The following is a 19,691-nucleotide window of genomic DNA, read 5'->3' as shown; positions in this document are numbered from 1 at the left end:
ACACACACACACACACACACACACACACACACACACACACACCCTTTGTTCTGTATTTTAGTATTTAGAGTTAGACTTCACTGTGTTTTTGCTTTGTTCTCTCTTCTATGTTGAACTCCATATCCTTCAACCTACTAGATATCAATGGCAATTTTGGTTAGTTTAATTTAATTATTAATCTGGGTTCCAAATTGATAGTTTATATGTATTTTACGAGACTCAATCAATTAACTGGCTAAGAAGAATGGTGCCCCCGAGGACTTTATTAAAGTTATTTATGATTATCTTTGATAATTCTGATAGCTATAATTAATTGATCACACCTACACAAGTGGGTGCCCCCTTTAACCATTGTAAATCCCAACAACTTTGTCATACAAACTATGTCCAGTGTTTATTTAGTCAATACACTGAAAGAGGTCCAGAATCCCTTATTCGGACACTGGCTTTACTTTACTTGTGGAACCAGAAGAACTGCACTGAAGGGGAGAAATCAGACAGTGACTGACCTGATATAAACAGTGCGTCAAAAAATACAGCAGCGCACAGCCGGTTTCATGTTTGTCTCATATTTCATATTTCAGTTAATGCCTGCTACAGATGTGCAATTGGGACACTGTGAGGTAGACATTTTGTCTAAACAGTGTAGAGTCCTGGCAGAGCCTTGGATACATAATCTCTCTTTCAGTTCTACATCAGGTGCACTGTTAGTACCTCTATGTTCCATCAATTCCAAGTTAATTTAGTGAATTGAGAAGGCATAACATCTATTTTAGGAAATAAAGGAATGGGCATGTGAAACAATTTTGGAAAAGGGTGCAAGGTACATAGAAAACAGAAGGTTTCAAATATTGTGTATAAATATAAATAAATACCCACATGCCATCCTTGCGTGTTACAGTGTATCCATGTTCAGGATAGTGGACAAACGTTACGTTGACTCCAATCAGAGGTGTTCCATCGGCTGTCAACACCTGACCTCGAATTATCGACACCAAGCTGGAGAGAGAGAAAGAGATGGTAGAGAAAGGTTATTTTTATTAAAGCTGCACTATGCAACATGTACAAGAAATTACCTTATATTTTACTGTAATAATTGAGCAAATTGAGCCATCAATGATTGAAAATACCCCCCTGGAGTCGCTGTGAAAAACCAGTGCTGGAAAACTATCTTGGGCCAGACATACAGTAATACACTCACACCCTTAAACAAAGAGAGACACCACAACATCTCTTATCATCACTATTACTCCTTGTGAGGGGATTTTCAGAGTGCAGTGAGGCATCACTTGAAACAACAACTGTGGTGGTGGCAACTGCTGAGCTGTGGGAGTGGTAGCACTATAATGGGACACTGATGTTATTACAGCACTCATAGCATGGCTGCACATCCTCATCACACTCATTTGCATAGTTTTACACCACAGCACTGCTTTAGGTAGCCACATTCAAGTGAACTTCATGTTGTCCATTGCATTACTCTTCCTCTTCTTCTCATTAATCATATGTTATATATATATATATATATATATATATATATATATATATATATATGAAAACTTTCTTTTTTGGTCAGTAACTTCTGAACCATTCTCCCTTGAAAGATTATACATATTTCAGTGGAGGTCACACCCATTTCTGACAGTTTTCTGTGATTTTGTTCTCAACCACCTCTTCTTGCTTGGGTTGTCTTTCCATGTAAAGGACATGTACGTGTGTGTGATAATGGCATCTTAAAAAGCTCTGTACAACAAATGTCATGGTTCATTAAGTCTGACAATAACATATTGATTTTTGCGTTTACCTCCATTAGGTAATCTAATGGTTCAAGGTGGTGTTGACATCAGTCCTGACTGTTGCTGTTTGTGTGCACACATTTTTTGTCGTTTATATAGACGGGTTTTCCATTTACCAACAAAATCAATGCGCAGGGGGGTATATACTGTAAATGGACATTGTCACTATTTAGAAGCTATCACTAGCTATCATGACACCTGGAATTCCAGTGAGAAACAGTGGCTATACTAGCAGTGATAACACTAACCCAGACTACACAAAATTAGCTCTTGCAGTTAGTGAGCCTATATCAAATTCCTGCAGTTTGACTACTGCACAAATTAAGAACACAGAAGCCCCCTCATTCTGGATATTATCTTCATAATGAAAGTATGTATGAACACCCTGCTATCTGTATATGCCAGATATGTTACATTAGTTTCATGTAAGTGAAGCTGCTTGTTCACACCGCAGTCATCTAATAAGAGGTTTTGTACTATGTCAATACAGGATTTAATAAGCAGTAGTAGAAAGTAACTAAGTACATTTACTCAAGTACTGTACTTAAGTACAATTCTGAGGTAATTGTACTTTACTTCAGTATTTAAATGTTATGCTACTTTATACTTGAACTCCACTACATTTCAGAGGGAAATATTGTTGCTGTTGCTGTAGTTAATAGTTACTTTGCAGATGAAGACTTTAAAAACCTACAATGAGCATATAAAATACAAGGTATTGTTATACAGTAAATTAAACCACCCAACAGTATATAAAATGCTATTATGCAACATGTTGCATAATTATGGAGCCCCCTAACAGTCATGGCGAGAATTTGTTTGAGGACTACTTTTGCATTCCCTCGCAATATGTTTTGCATTACCTCGCAATATTTTGCATTCCCTCGCAATATGTTTTGCGTTCCTTCGCAATAAATTTTGTGTTCTCAATACTTTTGCAATACCTCACAATACTTTTGCGTTAAGACGGTGTAGTCCCTCATTCGTCCAGGAGTGTTCTATCGTAGAAAAGGTTTCAGTCGTAGTCATCTGGACACTGTTTTCAGAATCAAGACGTTTCGGCTCCCATCCGGAAGTCATTCTCAATTGAGAATGACTTCCGGATGGGAGCCAAACGCCTTGATTCTGAAAACAGTGTCCAGATGACTACGACTGAAACCTTTTCTACGACTTTTACGTTACCTTGCAATACTTTTCTTCTCCCATTCCTTGGAAGAGCCCTATGTCTATTTGTAATGGAAGGTAGTGTGGAGATTCTGAAGTTAATGCATTTAGTATTGTAGTAGTAGTATTGTTTATGGACACCTCATCTTATATGATGTCAATTGCAAAGAAGTTAGAACATTATCAAATTTCTGGGTAGAAGCTGTATGTATAAGGAACATCAATTATTGTTCCACACTTATAGCAACAGGCCTTCTACCAAAACCTGTTTCAGCATTGAAGGTTACTTTAATTTATTTTGTGCAAAGAACAGAGGAGCCTGTGCAAAAACGCAAAAAGCTTTCCAACTTGCGTTCGTCTGCATTCCTAATGTATCTCTGCATGGTGGTTCAATGCTGTCTGCTCTTTCTGTGACAGAACCACAGACTCTTTTTGCAGCATTTGCATTTGCAGTGTACATACACTACTTGCCACTGGATATGTTTGTCTCCCTCTGCAAGCATGATGTGTGTAAAAGTTTGTCACAGCTCCAGGAGAAAAAAAGTATTTTCAAGTGTAAACGTGCCATTTTTTAAACACCCTTTCACCGCCCACACAAAAATGCGCACGCATACACACACACCTATTTTGAGGTCTAATAAAACATTTTTAATATAAGGTTGCAGGGCCATTCCATTATGGAAATAAAGGACATTTTTATTACAGGGTTGTGGCCCTCTGCTCTTATGAAACATTCAGGCTAGCATAAAAAAAATTGACAACAGCAGAAAAATGGCTCAACAGAATTGCCGTCATGTTTCATCCATGTCAGGAGCTCTGCCTTTCCCTCTCTATATTTTGCAGACTGCCACCCTCTCTTTCTCTCTTATCATATTTAATGAATGTTATGTCTGAGGTCAGTGTGGGCAAAAATGGCTTTTGGCAAGGAAAAATTGCAGACCTTAAGTCCATGTATTGTAATCTCTATCTCGCTCCAAATTTTTTGTTATATTCATCCAGACAGAAAGCAAACCTGCAACTGCTCATATTATGGCAAATAAAAGTAGAGTATGCTATGATCGGCAGGCAGAAGCATTATGAGTCAAGCAATCACTGCTATAGAAAGAAAAAATTAGAAAAAAGAAAAGACGCAAATTATCCATGATCCCACTATGATGAAAAACAACAGTGTTGTGTAGAACAGGAAGTCATTTTACCCATTCTTTAAAGAACTGTGCAGAAGCCCTGGTTAGGCGAGTTGAGTTTTTCCTCTCTATGTATATGGAAAGCCTTTCCATACAGCACATAACAGATGCCTGAAACTGTTCAAATCTGTTTCATCCCTCATACTTTATACTAAGGAGGATAAGTGGATTTGTTAACAACCTGACTGACCATTCGTGTTGCAGCCCTACTGATGTTGCTGTATGCCCAGAATTCAGCGGAAAAAAGACTTGATTACCTTTTATTGAACGGACTATCCCCAGTGATGACGTGAGTTGATTCAGGACCAACTAAGAAGTGAATGCGTTGGTAGAAAGACCTGGCAGCCTAAGGAAAATAAAAGGAAATAAATAGATTGACAGATGTTTCTTCCTGTCACCCGTCTCTGGTATCCTTTGCTACACTGAAAAGCGATGTGGATTTTTATCAAGAAATCACAGTTCAATTATTATTGAGACTTAATTTCTGATTGGAGGTACCTACCTGCTGAGGAGCCAATGACGATGGAGACTGGCTGAGCACTTCCCCTGGGTCAGGTGACCCTTTGCAGTATAGTTGGTTCTGACAGGAGGTCTGCAGACAGCAGTCTGGATCCATACAGTCAGCCAAGCCATCTGAAACACACGTAAGCTATTATATTCAGAAACCTGAGAAGTAAGGATTGGGACCTGAAATAGAAGGCTGAAGGATGTCAAATGGATGATGGAAAAGGTACAGGTGGATGAAGGGTGGATGGAAGGATAAAAATGGGAAAAGGATGAATAGATGGAGGGATGAGGAGGCAACTGAAGGATTAAGAAGCAATGAGGGATGGTAAAGGGATTAAGGATAATCAACAATGCAGGCATATAGTGACGACAGAGGAATGCACCACTAATAAAGATGGAGGGATGAAAAAGAGATAAAGATGGAGGATAATGGATGGGGAGGATGGCCACATATACCATGGATGGGCTTCTGAGATAGGAATGAATAAATAAAGGCACAAATGGAAAGAATGTAATGAAAAGAAATAAAAGGTGTGGAAAACTAAAGAATAAACATAAGAGAATGGACTGACATAGTAGTATAAAAGAGAAAAAGAGAAACTGAAAAGACAGTTCCCTTGTACTCTGGATTTACTGATGAAGGGAAAAAGTAAAAATGGATGAATGAAGGTAAAATGGAGCAATGTAGTAGAATTAGTATGTGAGCAGTATGTGTTTCTTGGGCGCTGCCAGGAAGAATAAAGTCGGAGTTAAAGAGGGAGGAAGAAAGATGGAGGGGTGCAATGATGAGAAGCAGGGATGGAATGAAGGAAAAGGAGAGATTAGGAAGGGAGGGATAAGTGAAGGACAGGGAGCAAGAGAGAAGGAGGAGTGGAGTGGAGAGACAGATGGAGACACTGAAGGATAGGATGAAGTATGTAAGGTAATAAAATACTGGCTGCCATTTGTCTCTGTTAGTTTATAAAAGCCAGTTGTACATCTGGTGAACAGGCACCAGGGACTGCCATTACACACACAAAATTGTGTTTCTATCACTTCAGAGGACATTACATTGACTTACATTCATTTCCTATAGACTTACCCTAACCCTAACCGCTACTTGCCACCAGCCACCTCACTAGATTTTAATGCAACAACTGGATGGACTGTGACTCCATTTGGTTAATGGAGGGAGTTTCCCTCCAAAAACTGAAGAAACCTCTCCTTCCTCTTTTTTTAAGAAAAAGTGTTGTGTCCCTCTCTGGTTTTAAAGCACAGCGAGTTTTATTTGATTTGTATATAACTTTTATTTTCTTTCAGAAAGGATCCTAGACTATTTTTATTCCTTTTAACATTCTTTTTTCCACCCCCCTCGTTTTATCTGCCAGCCTCCATGACCATCCATCCCTCTTGGAACCTAACCTTAACCTAACCTTAAACCAAGTCTTCAACCAAATTTTTGGGCTTTTTGCCTTTATTTGATAGGAAGAGCTGAAGAGACACAAGAAATGTGGGAGAGAGAGAGGATGACATGCAGCAGGCTGTATTTGAACCCAGGCCACTGTGATAAGAACTCAGCCTTGTACAAGGGGCATGCGCTCTACCAGGTGAGCTACTGGGGTACCCCTTCACCCTAAAATTTAATGATTTATATTATGGGGACTTGCATTTTGTCCCCAAAAGGAAGGCGAGTCCCCACATTGTGACTGTGTAAACAGATTTTATATCCCCACAACATGAGTGATACATGTCCACACACACACAAAGTAAGCTCTCCCTGACCCTTTTCTTTCTCATCTTCTGTCCTCTGCACCTTTCCAATTATCACACTGCTCTCATCAAACCCAAAGTCCTGGGTTTACAGTTTAACGCTGTATCTTAGAGTACTGTTATAGAGTGAAACTGCTGATAACTGATGTTTTGTGCTGTTAATAATTTTTTTTACTTTGACTACTTCCATGCCATTTTTCAATTCCAAGGTTTCAGTATTTCCCCTAACAATTTACGGCAGTTTTATTTATGTTTTGTGTTTGACACTCCGCTGTGTCAGAGCTTTACCTTTCTTTACAGCTTCTATTTAAAAACACTGCAGCTCATTTACCACACATGAAAGACCCAATCCCAACTGGTGTTGAGTAGTCTTTCCACTCTATTGCCACATCAAGGTTAATACAAAATGTTCTACATTACTTTGTTTGTACGTACTGTAAGTTAACACCCACTGCAGGTAGGCTACGCTGAACATAAATGATCTCACCAGGTAGCAGCAGAGTAGCCAGTTAATCATTTAGATTCATGCCCACATTTATACTGGATTTTTGAAGCCGATAACGATATCCATTTTTGAGAGTTCAAAAAATTTGATAATATATTGGCTGTTACTGTATGTGTTTTTTAATATATCAAACATTTTTGCTAAGGATCCCTTGAATTTGGATAACACTGGTATTTGAAATGGAGACAACTGAAAAGCCTCAAAAGGATTTCCATGTAACGTTTGGCTGTTTGTTCTTTTCATCTAAAATACTCTGATGTCTTTGCTTATACGTCTAGGTGCTTAAAGTAGATACACTCTTGCCTGCTATAACTTCTAACAAAGGCTACATAGCACACTTATGCTAATGCCTGTATTTTAGAGTCAAGTGAGACTGTGTGTTGGGTTGCCATGGGATGCAGAAAATGATGGTATAGAGCTTTAAATACTGCAGACCATAACAAGTTAACACTGCATGTTTCAAACCACATAATGAACCACACATGGATGAATAGGTGGGTCTCAAATATCTAGGACTTTCTACATTATGTGGATATAAAAATTGTTGTGCTAACATTTTAAACACATGATTTTCACATTAATCCTCTTTCTACAGCATGGCATACATTTTAAGACAGGACTTGTTCCTTAACACCCCAACCTGCTAATGGCTAAAGTTTTGCTAATTTCTCTCCCTGTACCATTTATCTGCACACTCCTACAGTGTATGTACACAACTATACCTCCTTCATTGTCCTTGCCATCAGTACAGAGTGTTTCCATAGCTACGTGACACCCGGCACCTCTCCATCCTGATTGGCAGATGCAGTGCCAGCCGCTGGCCTCCAGAGTGCATCGTCCGTTGTTGTTGCAGAGACCTGGACAACCCTCTGGGCACAGGGGACAAACACACAGTAAAGTTAGAGCAGTGTGAGTGAGTCGGATGGGGTCACGGCTGGCCATCAGGGTTATGAAATAGGCTTCAACCAATATACATTTTTGAAGGTAGGTGATGATAGTTTTGTATTGGAGCTCTGAAAGATGAGAGTAATCAATATTTTTACGTCAGGCATCAAAGTTCAATAAATTTCCCAAAGAGATCAAATTTTTATCTTAAGTAGGGTTCGTTTTTGATGACTTTTGGTAAAAAATAAAACATGGTCTACAATGACTGTGAAAGCAGCATTTCAGCAGCAGCATGGTACTGCTGTGCACTAGATAGCATTTCAACAGTGCTCAGCCTAATCACAATCACACATCACAATCGTAGCTACACACAAGTTGGAGGAAAACAGACGTGAAGCGCCAATTAGGATTGAAATTATGCGTATAAGAGGCGTGAGCTGTTACATTGCCTGTATAGACAGCTGTGCTGATTACAATTGAAGCATATCTGTTTTTGTATTTTATCCATTGTATCTGTTCCATTAAACACACGTCTGGTGTAGACAGGGTGTAAGGCACAAAAAACATAGGGAACTACTTCAAGCTGGTCAGCACTTGTATTTCTGGAAGATTTTAGCAATTGTAAGTACATATGCAGAAAATTCTGTGTGTATTAGTGAAGCAGTACCAGAAACAAATCTATTCTGAATGAAGCGATGACTATAATCCCACAGTAAATATCAGGAACAAAAAAGTAGTGTGTCCAGACAGAACGCAAATTGAATTTTAGAGGTGGAGCGACTGCATACAAAGTTACTAGAAAGATTCTGGGACTTCCTGGGACTTAGGGGATAAATGTCTTTATAAGCGTAGAGAGAAGACAGGAAAAGAGAGAGTGGAGGGAAATAACAGAAAGAACTGAAATTCTGAGGTCAGTCAAAGGAACACAAACACACAGAAACACTCCCACAGACACGGTCGGTGCGTCCGTTACTAGCTAGCTAATAGCTAACACATGTAAAGTTAGTATATTTGCCGTTTGGTGCGAATAACAGGGTCCAGCAGTCTCAAATCTGCTTCGCTTTCTGTCTGAACACATCTTGAGTTGAGAGACATCTGGACGCAGAATAGCTAACATTTTAGGTTTAAAAACAGCCGGTCTTTATTTTTGTGCAAATGTCTAACTTAAATTAGACTAGTCTAGGAGCAAAGCCTAACTCTTTTGACCAGTGTAACAGCTTAATTTCATTATCATCAGTAACATCATGTCTAACCAATACCTGCAACTGGTAATTTGTGAAACTGTGGCAGTGTGAATTTATACTGGCTATATGCATTCTTCATGAATTAAACAGCACTTATTTTAGGTCAGGTATGTGTGTGTTAAGATTAGAGGGATTTGGAAATAAACAGGCTTTATTTTCTGCTGTTAACAGCTAAACTTGAATTATCTTTCAGATAACCCTAACCCTGAATATACATTATTATGAACATCCTGGGGTTTACTGGAGAGTTTTACTGTCCCGGCAAGGAAATACTCAAGACTTGTTTTTGGCATTAAAGTTTTTAAATTTAAACACATTGCATGTTAGCACAAAATACTAACTGTCAGCAGCTTCAGTCCAAAAATACCTTCAAAAAGACTTCAAAGACCCATATTGGTTAAATCCTGATGTGTATAAAGGCATTTGGCCCTGTGTGATGAACTTTTCTCCAACAAATGGACTGACAGACTGAAAGACAGATCGATAGACAAATAAGACTGATCAGTACATTAACCCACATGTGAGAGACACAGACTGAGAGACAGACAGACAGTCAGCCTCCGGTGAAATGCACTGATGTTGTAGTTTCACATGAACCTGTAAAATTCCTTACAGCCAAAATGGCTATTGTGTGTTACATGGCTTCAATTGGAAATTAATTCAAAATGATATATATTTCTTATCTGTAAGCAAAGAATGAAGATGTTATTGTTGCATAATATGATGAAAAACAGGGCATACAAACAAACCAAAATAAATGTCAAAGTTGAAAGCAAAATATTCTGAGAATGTTAAAAAAGTTAACCTGTCCAAGTGAAGTCTAGCTGAATCTGAGGGAGCTGACAAAGACTGCAACTTCTCTACAAAATGACACTTTTTTTTCTTTAGAAATATGAATTCCTTTGGCTCCTTGTTCATCTAGTTAGTGAAAAAAACTAAATCGCAGGTTACAATCCATGTGAAAACACAACAAGTAGACAGATACATAGCGCACAAAGTATAGGGAGGACAGGGTGGTTTGGACTGCATGCCTCCGAAGGCTATACTTTATGCCCCTGTTTGGCATTCCTTGATCACAGAATAGACAGTGAGGCTGGCAATCTGATTAATAAACAGTGAGTATCAGAACCAAGCAAAGCCCAGCTGGAGAGATAGAACAAAGGCTGAATGTAAAGATGGAGGAAGAGGTGATAAGGTGGAGAAAGAGAAAGAAAAATAGAGAGAGACAGAAAAGTGAAGATAGACGAAAGACAGAGGGACAGCAGCTGGCTAAATTAATACATACATATATATCAGGCTTGTGGATGCAAGACAAAACAAGAGTCACACACCTTGGGTTTGTGTTTGTTTTTGTGTGTGCGTTCGTGCATTGCCATTTTGTGTGTATGTGCTTGCGTGCATCTTCATCTGTATCATCTGTGTTTTATGTGTGAGAATCAGAGACAGGGACAATAATAATGCAACCATAAAAATAAATACAAATAAAAAATTGATACTGCAGAAATAACAAAATAAGTATAACACAATAAGAAGAAAAACAGATACACTGGGTGTTTATAAAGACTGAATGGCAGAATGTGAGAAAAAAGGAAAAGACAGGAAAAATAAAATGAAATGGAATAAATCAGAATCAAAAAGAAGTTAAAGTTAACAAAGCAGAGTGTGAAGTGGTTGTATTTTGGGACAGTAAGGCCCTTATTAAGTCTTTGACATGAATTACCTTTATATCCTGAAAATAGGAGAGGGCACGAGGGAGAGAGGGAGGAAAATTAGGGAAAAAAGTAAATCGAAACAAAAAGCAGCACTGCCAAATATACTCTCTGTGATGGACAGACGGAAATGGCAGCCAAAGGAAGAGGGGGACAGGAAGAAAGAACTGGGATCACGAGAGTGCAATAACAGAGAGAGACAGCAGTAGAACCTCAGAGTAAAAATGAACAGTTCATTCAAATCTGTCTTCATTCACATTTAAATCACACAAGAGGACAAAAGGCAGCTGATAAAAAATTTAAATAATTTTTTTTCACAAATAATATTTTTATAAATGAATCAGAGAAAGATTCACAAACAATGTTTCCTCTAATCAAAGATTGTGATCTAGCACCTTTTCAATAAATACAAAAGCATTTTGATGAAAAACAATATAGTTGCAGTTAAATAGAAGTTGGAGAAAAGTGGGAAACAGTTGAATGATATAGTGTTAAGTGTAGTGCAAATTAGCATTTGAAGAAGTGGTTAGTAGAGGCAGGATAAAGCAGCAACCACCACAGCTGATGTTGAAGCTACACCTCGTGTTCTGCAGTGCCTCTAATGACCACTAGATGCTGACTCTGAGAAAAATGTATAAATGCGAATGGGGGTGTGTAGTTTTAAGATGTAAGCATTAACTAGCATTAAAGCGCAAAGGGCACTATTGAGTTGCATTGTTGGAAGTGTAGGATGCAGCATTTTTGGAGCTTGACCCAAATTAGAAGTCATCTTAAAATTCAGGATCGGGCTGCTACCGTTGAGGACACTGGGAATTTGGCGGGTTTAGCAATCTGGGGAGTGTTTACATTCTACAATTTACAACACTTGGTCTATATTTTATAGGCTGGTTCCACAAATTTTTAGACTCAATATACCCTACCAAAAGTTAATTCCTGGCAGTGTGCAGAACTCTTTGAAACAACATTTAAACCTTAGTGTGGGGAAAAAGAATTCTATGAAATCAAGTGAGTGTGAGGTTTCCTGGGTGGTGGATGGGTGTGTAGCGCACTTGAGCTTCATGCATGAGACTGGAGTTCACATCCTGTTATAGACCAACAATCAGTGTTTGCTTTTTTGTTGTTACCACTATCATTACATTATTATTATTTTAAAAACCTATGTGGAATTTGCATTGTCCCACTGTATGCTCTCTCTCTCTCTCTCTCTCTCTCTCTCTCTCTCTCTCTCTCTCTCTCTCTCTCTCTCTCTCTCTCTCTCTCAACCCAACACGGCAGCAGCAGCTGCTCGAGGTTTCTGCCTCTTAAAAGGAAGTTTTTCCTTGCCACTGTCGCCAAAGTTCTTGCTCTTGGTGTGAATTGTTGGATCTCCGTACATAATATTATAAAGAGTATAGTCTAGACCTGCTCTGTAGGAAGTGCAATAAGATATCTTCTGTTATGAATTGGCACTATATAAATACAATTGAATTGAATTTGGACTAATGACTTCAGTGTCTCTAAACTTCTGGCTGCGGCCCTCATCAGGATAACACCCTCTGCTGCATCAATTTTGACCATTCCTTTTTCAATTTGTCTCTCACAAGTCCCCACCTGGTACGGCAACATTATATCACTGGAGTACTCCTTCTAGTGGAGGTAGAGTAAGTTTGGGGACATGTTTAATTGACTAACATATCACAGTTTATCACGCTTAGCCGTGGTGGTTGCTGCTTGTGTCGTTTAACCTCTGCTTCAGTCTTCGTCCACTTTCCCAAAATTGTTTCCTTGTCCCAACAGCCGACAAAGATGTCAGCGAGGCTTAGAAAAGCCCTTCAGAAACTTATGAATGGACGTAATAAGAAAAACCAATTAAGAAGTAGTCTTTTTTTGCAATTACAGCTACAAATAACCTTTACCAACTAATATGACTGCAACTGTATTCATTAAATAATGTAAAAGAAGGCCACCTTATAATCCAAAATATGTTTTCATTAGCCCAATACTGCATTGCCTCTGATCAAGTATACCTGAGCTCCTTATATAGAATATTCCCATGCTGCACTGAAGGAGACTTCAAAATAGCTAAAATGATGTAATACATTTGCTTTGTAATTGTGCAAATATTTGCAATTATACAAATGTCCTGTCTAAAATAACGTATGACTGACATTTTTAGCATAAAAGGCGAGACAGATTACGGTTGCTTAAACCCATTCACACATGTAAGCGTACGATTGTGCATGAAGCCGTAACAGGGACAGGAGAGGATACAGCTTACAGGAAAACTAAGCCTAAAGCAGAGCCAGGATTTTATGGTCTTCATCAGAAACTTTCAATATTATATTTGTCTGTGCTTGTACTGAGCTTATCCGCTAAAAGTAAAAATATGTCTTGACTATCAGACTGTCCAAAGCCACTAAGAATGCAAAATATTATAATGTCAAACATACATGGGCCTTACACGGGAATAGGTAGAGCAATAACAATTACATATGTTTTTGGAGGACAATTTTTTTTTCTTTTGAAGATGATTTTTGCACTAGTTCTTTTTATGCTTAATTTTCCCTTTTTTGTGATCCAGCTTCAACATACTGTGCAGTATGGCAAGATCACTGCCCTGCTTACAGATGTTCACTACAGTGACACTAATGGCTGTACAGAAACCTTAAAATGTAAGACAACAATGTCAAACCAATTCATAATAAAAAAAGGATAAAACGACCAGAAATCTAAAGTTGGAGATAAACATAACTTAATACTTTAGGGGCACCAATGTTGACTATGACCTATATTTTTTGTAACCTTTGATGGAAAAGATGGTCAGGGTTTTTCAAGAAATGTTGGAGGCTTAAGTAGGCATTCAAGTTAATGACAAAGATACGACATTCAAAAATTAAAAAAGTGAAGCTACTTCTGAGGAACCAGTGAACAACATACAGAGATAAAGACATTAAAACTCAATCAAAGCCAGCTGTAAAGTTAAAAAAAAAAAAAACACTCCAGTTTTTAAATTGTATTTTATCTGAAAACATCAAAGGGTGCTACCTAACAGGCAAAGGAAAATAAAACCATTGTACATTTGGCTAAGGACAAAATTAAATTCCTGAAATTTTCAAAGCAACAGTCATGGTGCATGTTATCAGAAATGGCAATGATAGAGAGGATGAGAGGAAAAAACATAACATATTCCATATCTAAAATAAAATAAGTCTGAATAAATAAAATAACCTACCACTGAGGTAGCCACAGCTCCACAGTACATGAAGAGAAAAGCAAAGGATGAAGGTAGGAAGAGGAAAAGCTAGTGATGAGTAGAAGAAGAGAAAAGAGTACAGTACCTTTTACTCTAATGTCCGGGTTGTGAGCTTTAAGAAGGAAGGAAAAAGAAAGAAAGAAAAAAGATAGACGGAAAGAGAGCATTTAGTCCAGAAAAATTAGGCAGCAGAATATAAAATAAACCCATCCAGTATCACCATCAGTGAGGGCAGCCGAAAACAGAAGGACTGTGATTCAGCAGGCAAGAAAATGAAGAAAACAGAGACGTATAAACTAAATTAGACAAAAAAAAAGGTTCAGTCAAACAGAGAAAGGGAAAGAAAGACATACAGAAAAAGAGAATATCCGTATAATTCATCATCATATTCATCTGATACACCTCATTAACACTAGCACGGCCAGTGAATTTTCAGGGTCCAAGATTGGGTCGACTACAGTTAATATTTTGTAACCGTATTTTCTTGTTAAACAATGGATTGCACTGGCTTTAGGAAAAATCATAGCACATTATTTCAGCTGGGCTATCTCCATGCTGAAATATAAACATAGCCAATTAATGAACATGGAAACAACTCTACAGTGAGGTCACAGTTGACAAATGTGATGGTTAGAGATCTGAGGTCAGAAGAAGAAAATAGCAAGCCTGTATGAATCCTCTCCCCAGCCATACAATCCACCTAAACAAACAAGCTGTTTGTTGGCTAAGCACTCTACATGGATTTCTCCTCATCTTACCATTATTATGCTCTCGTCCTTCTCCATGTGTGTCAGTGTGTATGTCTAACTGACAATAACTGAAGCCAATTACAGCTCTTTCCCAGCAATACTGTAGCACTGAAATAACTTAAGTTTAGGGTATGGTGGTGAGCTGAAGATGCCACAAAGGGTCTGCTACTCAACTGTTTCGCTGTTCGACTATCACAACACATCAGGATGGTGTTTCTCAACTCGCCATGGATACTCACTTAAAAACACAATCCCATTGTCAGTACTGTAGATACGAAGCAAAATAAAGAAAGGTAGTGTTCCATCGAATGGGGTGTGTGTATGTGTGTGTGTGGTTGTGTGCATGCAAGTATTACTCATGTTGTGGGGACATAAATCACATTGTGGGGACTCGCCTTCCTTTTGGGGACAAAACGCAGGTCCCCATAACATAAATTATTACATTTTAGGGTGAAGACTTGGTTTAAGGTTAGGGTAAGGTTAGGTTGTGTTTGCCCTGTGATTGACCGGTGACCTGTCCAGGGTGACCCCCGCCTCTTACCCAATGTCAGCTGGGACTGGCTCCAGCCCCCCGTGACGCTCTATGGATAAGTGGTTATAGATAATGGATGTGAAAATTTAACCATTCGGTTATTCATTCTGTAAAAATCAACTTCTGATTAAGTAATTTTTGCTTGTAATTGAGTCCTTAAAGTTCCAGTGTGTAACATTTAGGAGGAGCTATTGGCAGAAATGGAATATAATATTCATAAGTATGTTTTCATTACTGTATAATCACCTGAAAATAAGTGTTTTCGTTACCTTAGAATAAGCCATTTTTATCTACATAGGGAGCAGGTCCCCTTCCACGGAAATCGTCATGTTCACGTTTTTTGGAAGTTTTGCGACCACCGTAGTGGTGGTAGTTTCTCCTACCGTTGATAGTGACAAACTCACAGAGAATTATCACCTGATGCTGCAGTTCTTCTCAGCTCTAAGGAGCGTTTTAGTGTCTTTCAGCCCATTGTTTTGGTTTTATAGTTACAACTTTACTGTTACTGTTCAGTCTCACTGCATTTAGCAGCTAAAGAGCCGGGTATTTCCCTCAGGAGTTGGTGAAGTCCAGAACAAAGCCAAGATGAGTGAATATTGGACTAACATTCAGCAGCTGGACAAAAACATGACCCTGATTGAATGTTAAAGTATTTTTTAGAATCAGATTTATTTTTCTCAATTCTAGTGCAGAAACCTAGATATAGGCACGAATTACTAGAAAAATCTCGAAACAAGTTGATTTATATTAGAAAAAGCTTGGAATATTCTATAGACAGAAATTACCTGATAAGATGGACCTTTTTGCAATGTTGGTAAGTGATACATTCTATTGGGCTAAGCCCAGGTAATAAAAAGGAGTTGATAGCATTTCTCAACGAGATGGCCAACCTTGAGTGATTCGAAAGGACAATTCTGGTTTTTACAACCTGGATCTCATATTCCATAGCAGCAATATCGTAGTTCTAGTTTTATTGAACGACAACACAAACATGGATATCCATATAATTAGCAGTAACATTTTTCTTTAATCTTACCAAGGCAGAAGCTATGAAGAAAAGAGAATATAATATATGGTATCTGTCATGGGTTCCATCAATTCCTATTACTGAAAAAGAGTTTGCCTACCCACCAACTCTAGAGCTTTTTTCGAGGTTTGATGAAGGCTGTGTAGTGGTGTGCTACTGTTTTATTGTGTTCCACTGGAAACTCTTGTAATTTCTCCACCTTGAAGGAAGTAAGTCATTAAGTAATGCCAGATTAGAGTTTAACTTTATCATCTTTTCAGTGCAACGTGGCTACCCAAAGTTGAAAATGGTTCAGAAATGATTTCCTCTCAGTGACTTAGCACAGAGCACATATATGATTTTCATCATGTTCATTTCACAAAATGCTGGGATACCAGTGACTAGTAGTAAAACACTTGTATGTGGAAGTATAAATTGCATGTACATGTTTGTGCATACTGAGTAACATCTTAGTCACAGTCTCACTTACCCGTCTCACACTTTTTCCTGTAGTGTGTGTGTGTGTGTGTGTGTGTGTGCGTATGTATGATTCACTCACCGATATTGCAATGTTCCCCTGTCCATCCTTGGTCACACTCACACTTCCCCTCCTTACACACGCCGTTCTTGCTGCACAGTGGGTGGCAGGCCTTCTGGTCACACAGAGTTCCTGTCCAGCCCTCCTCACACCGACACACGGCGCCATAACAAACACCATGGCTGCCACAGTCCACTTCACACACCTCTGTTCGAGAAAGAAAGAACAATATTAATACATATGCAAACACAGAAACACAATGGTAACTGCAATATCTTTTCTGCATTAATTGGTTTGTGGAACATCAATACTGTACTTTAGAAAGTATGGTTTAAGGCACTTAAAAAACATTACAAACATCACAAACAAATATGCATAATGTGAAATATGCATCATGACATAGCCAGGATTTGTCTGCACTGTCATATCATATAATGTGCACAACAAGCATGAAAACAACTAGCTGCACATTTCAACTTAGCCAATGGCACTGATGGGTCAAAAAAAGTCAAAGTACACCTCCCTTTCATGCTAAATCAAACATGTTTTCATGCTAAGAAGACATGGGAGAAGAAGGAAACTGAAGAAAGTATTGGAAAAAAAGAGAGCTTAGCATAGTCTGGACATTGCTTTAGTTTTAAAAAGCCTGATGTCAAGCAGAATACAAATATCTATGACTATGAAAGGAAGACTACTGTAGCCAGAACATTCTTTTATCACCACACAATGTGTGCAAGTATGAGGAATGTTTAAGAACAAGCTCCACCTCAAACACAGGTAGCTCTTGTGAGAAAAACCTCAATGCAGACATAATTGTCTGAGTTACTGATTGGTCACTGTCTTTATGATAATAAAACTCCGTGGTGAAAGGGCCTTTCACATACCATAACCATAACTGTGCTTATGTTTGTACAACTAATGGTACCTTCAGACAGCAGGTAATTACTGCTGTATTTGCTGTGCTACGAAGTTGGTGTTGGTGGCAGCAGGGCACAGCACAGCTTCTACTAGCTACATCCAATCCTACTACCATACATTAGAGGTTGCTGCTATCCACCTATTCTTATGCAATCATGTAACCAAACAGAGCAACTTAAAATAGAGGAAATGGTTAGCAATTTCACACATAAGTTTAGCTAATTAATATCATAAACATTTTTTATTGGCCCTGACAGGATAATCAAACTTCAAAGCTGATGTTGCCTCAAGACTGTTTTTGGTAAATCATTTGTTTACTGCTGGCGAAAAGGTGTAGATTTTAGGGAACTCCGATACCATGAAAATTAGATTCTGCATTGATTGTCTCTATGTGGACACTGTGGTTACCATGGTCATACGTTGAGCCATGGCAGCAAGTTGAAAAAAGTTCATCCATCATCAACTCAAATGATCACACCTCATCATGACTGACATCTTCCAGTTGTGTTTGAATTGGAAACAATGGAGGTAGCAAGCAGCAACCGCTCACTGTCACTGAAAATAAGTTTTACTTTGATTATTTCTGATACCAGAATGTTAAGAGGTGCTGGCTAATTAGCTGAGTGATGATCTAATTGGGAGCATCTGAAATCAACATACTGTTAGCACTCTGTGTGCCTTCATCACATCACTCTCAAATATGTATTAACAGTTATTAATTCAATAGTGTAAGATTATGTAATAGTTTAAGTTCATGCTACATTCAATATGCACTAAACTGAAGAGCTGAATAGAAAGCAGTACAGTAGAGCAGTCCTGGCTCAGACAGCACCGATTCTCTTCTAAACCATAATGACCCGTCCAGACAACTTGATGAAAAATAAATGAAAAAAAATCAATTAAGAGCCAAAGCTTTTCCCGCAAGCCTGCCCCTAATTCACCTGTATCTGTGTATGTGTACTGGACTGAACTCTTGATCCTGCACTGTTGTCTGTATGCGTTGTCTGTGCTTTATTGCGAATAGCAAAATAAAGAGTGGTTTGGAAAAAGCTTGATACAGAAGAATTACAAATCAATGTGTTTATTTAAATGTGAAGTGTGTGTGTGTGGATGTGTATCTTAAGCAATGTCTGCTTCTGAGTGCATGTATGTTTGTGAGAGAAAGACAGGAAAGAGAGAGAGCGATTAAATGCCACACTTGCTAAACTATGTATATCCGGGACTGAAGTGCCTCAGGGTGTATGTCTATGTATCTATGTATGTGGGTGTGTTGTTGTGTGTGTATTAGAATCTTTTTGACAGATCCTAAGAAAAGGTCAAGAACAAGCCAGAACAAAAAGTTATGTACTTGTGTGTATGTGTTTGTAATTAATTTCATTTGTATGCATATCTGTGCATGTGTGTGTTTCACAAAGAGACAGTAGCCTACTTATCGGATGTGTGTTTGATGGATTTGACAAGACAATGCTCAGTGTAACAGCCCAAGGCAACACAAATAGAAGTGAGAACACACACACACACTCTTTTCCTCTTGTCTTTGTTGTTCTCTGTTACTGGTCTGCATTCCTCCTCCAGTTTTTTCTATCTCACCTCTTTTTCTGCATCAGTGCTGTCATTTTTCTTGCTGTCTCTCTCTCTCTGTTTATTTCCCTCCTTTCTACAGCACCAGAAAAGAGACCGTCCTCACCAGAAAAAAGACAACATTGGTAGTTTGTTGAAATGCCAAAAAAAACCAACAAAAAAAACCTCATGTTTACAGCAACCTCATCTGGCCGTGTAAATTATGACTCATGTCTGTCAGGAGCCAAGATCTTCCAAGGGCCTGACATCCTAAGGCATCCAAAAGATTACACTACCAATTGACCTTATTGTATACAGAGACAAATTAACCTTAAATTAGCAGGCAAAGATACAAAAGTCCACAGTACAGGCAAGGTCCAAGGAACAAAGAATCAATACAATTAAACTCACAG

The 19,691-nt window shown here is 38.5% G+C and overlaps 1 protein-coding gene across 12 annotated transcripts in view; it reads right to left on the bottom strand.

The window, feature by feature from the left end:
• Window positions 1-19,691, bottom strand: part of LOC122870684 (teneurin-3) — a 422,149-nt gene that overhangs the window by 101,022 nt on the left and 301,436 nt on the right. For 7 of the 12 annotated variants that reach the window (XM_044185050.1, XM_044185096.1, XM_044185057.1 and 4 more), the window contains 7 exons: window positions 16,822-17,007; window positions 14,061-14,087; window positions 10,755-10,763; window positions 7,628-7,774; window positions 4,647-4,777; window positions 4,402-4,490; window positions 880-999 (listed from right to left, as the gene is read on the bottom strand). In XM_044185050.1, coding sequence (XP_044040985.1) covers window positions 880-999; window positions 4,402-4,490; window positions 4,647-4,777; window positions 7,628-7,774; window positions 10,755-10,763; window positions 14,061-14,087; window positions 16,822-17,007 — 709 coding nt within the window. The remainder of the gene's footprint in view (window positions 1-879; window positions 1,000-4,401; window positions 4,491-4,646; window positions 4,778-7,627; window positions 7,775-10,754; window positions 10,764-14,060; window positions 14,088-16,821; window positions 17,008-19,691) is intronic. The other 5 variants (XM_044185076.1, XM_044185086.1, XM_044185118.1 and 2 more) reach the window with 2 other exon arrangements.

Source organism: Siniperca chuatsi, linkage group LG3 (assembly GCF_020085105.1).
Source record: "Siniperca chuatsi isolate FFG_IHB_CAS linkage group LG3, ASM2008510v1, whole genome shotgun sequence".
Taxonomy (NCBI): Eukaryota; Metazoa; Chordata; class Actinopteri; order Centrarchiformes; family Sinipercidae; genus Siniperca; species Siniperca chuatsi.
Note: the sequence above shows the minus strand (reverse complement) of the source record. Positions and strands in the feature narration are given on the sequence as shown.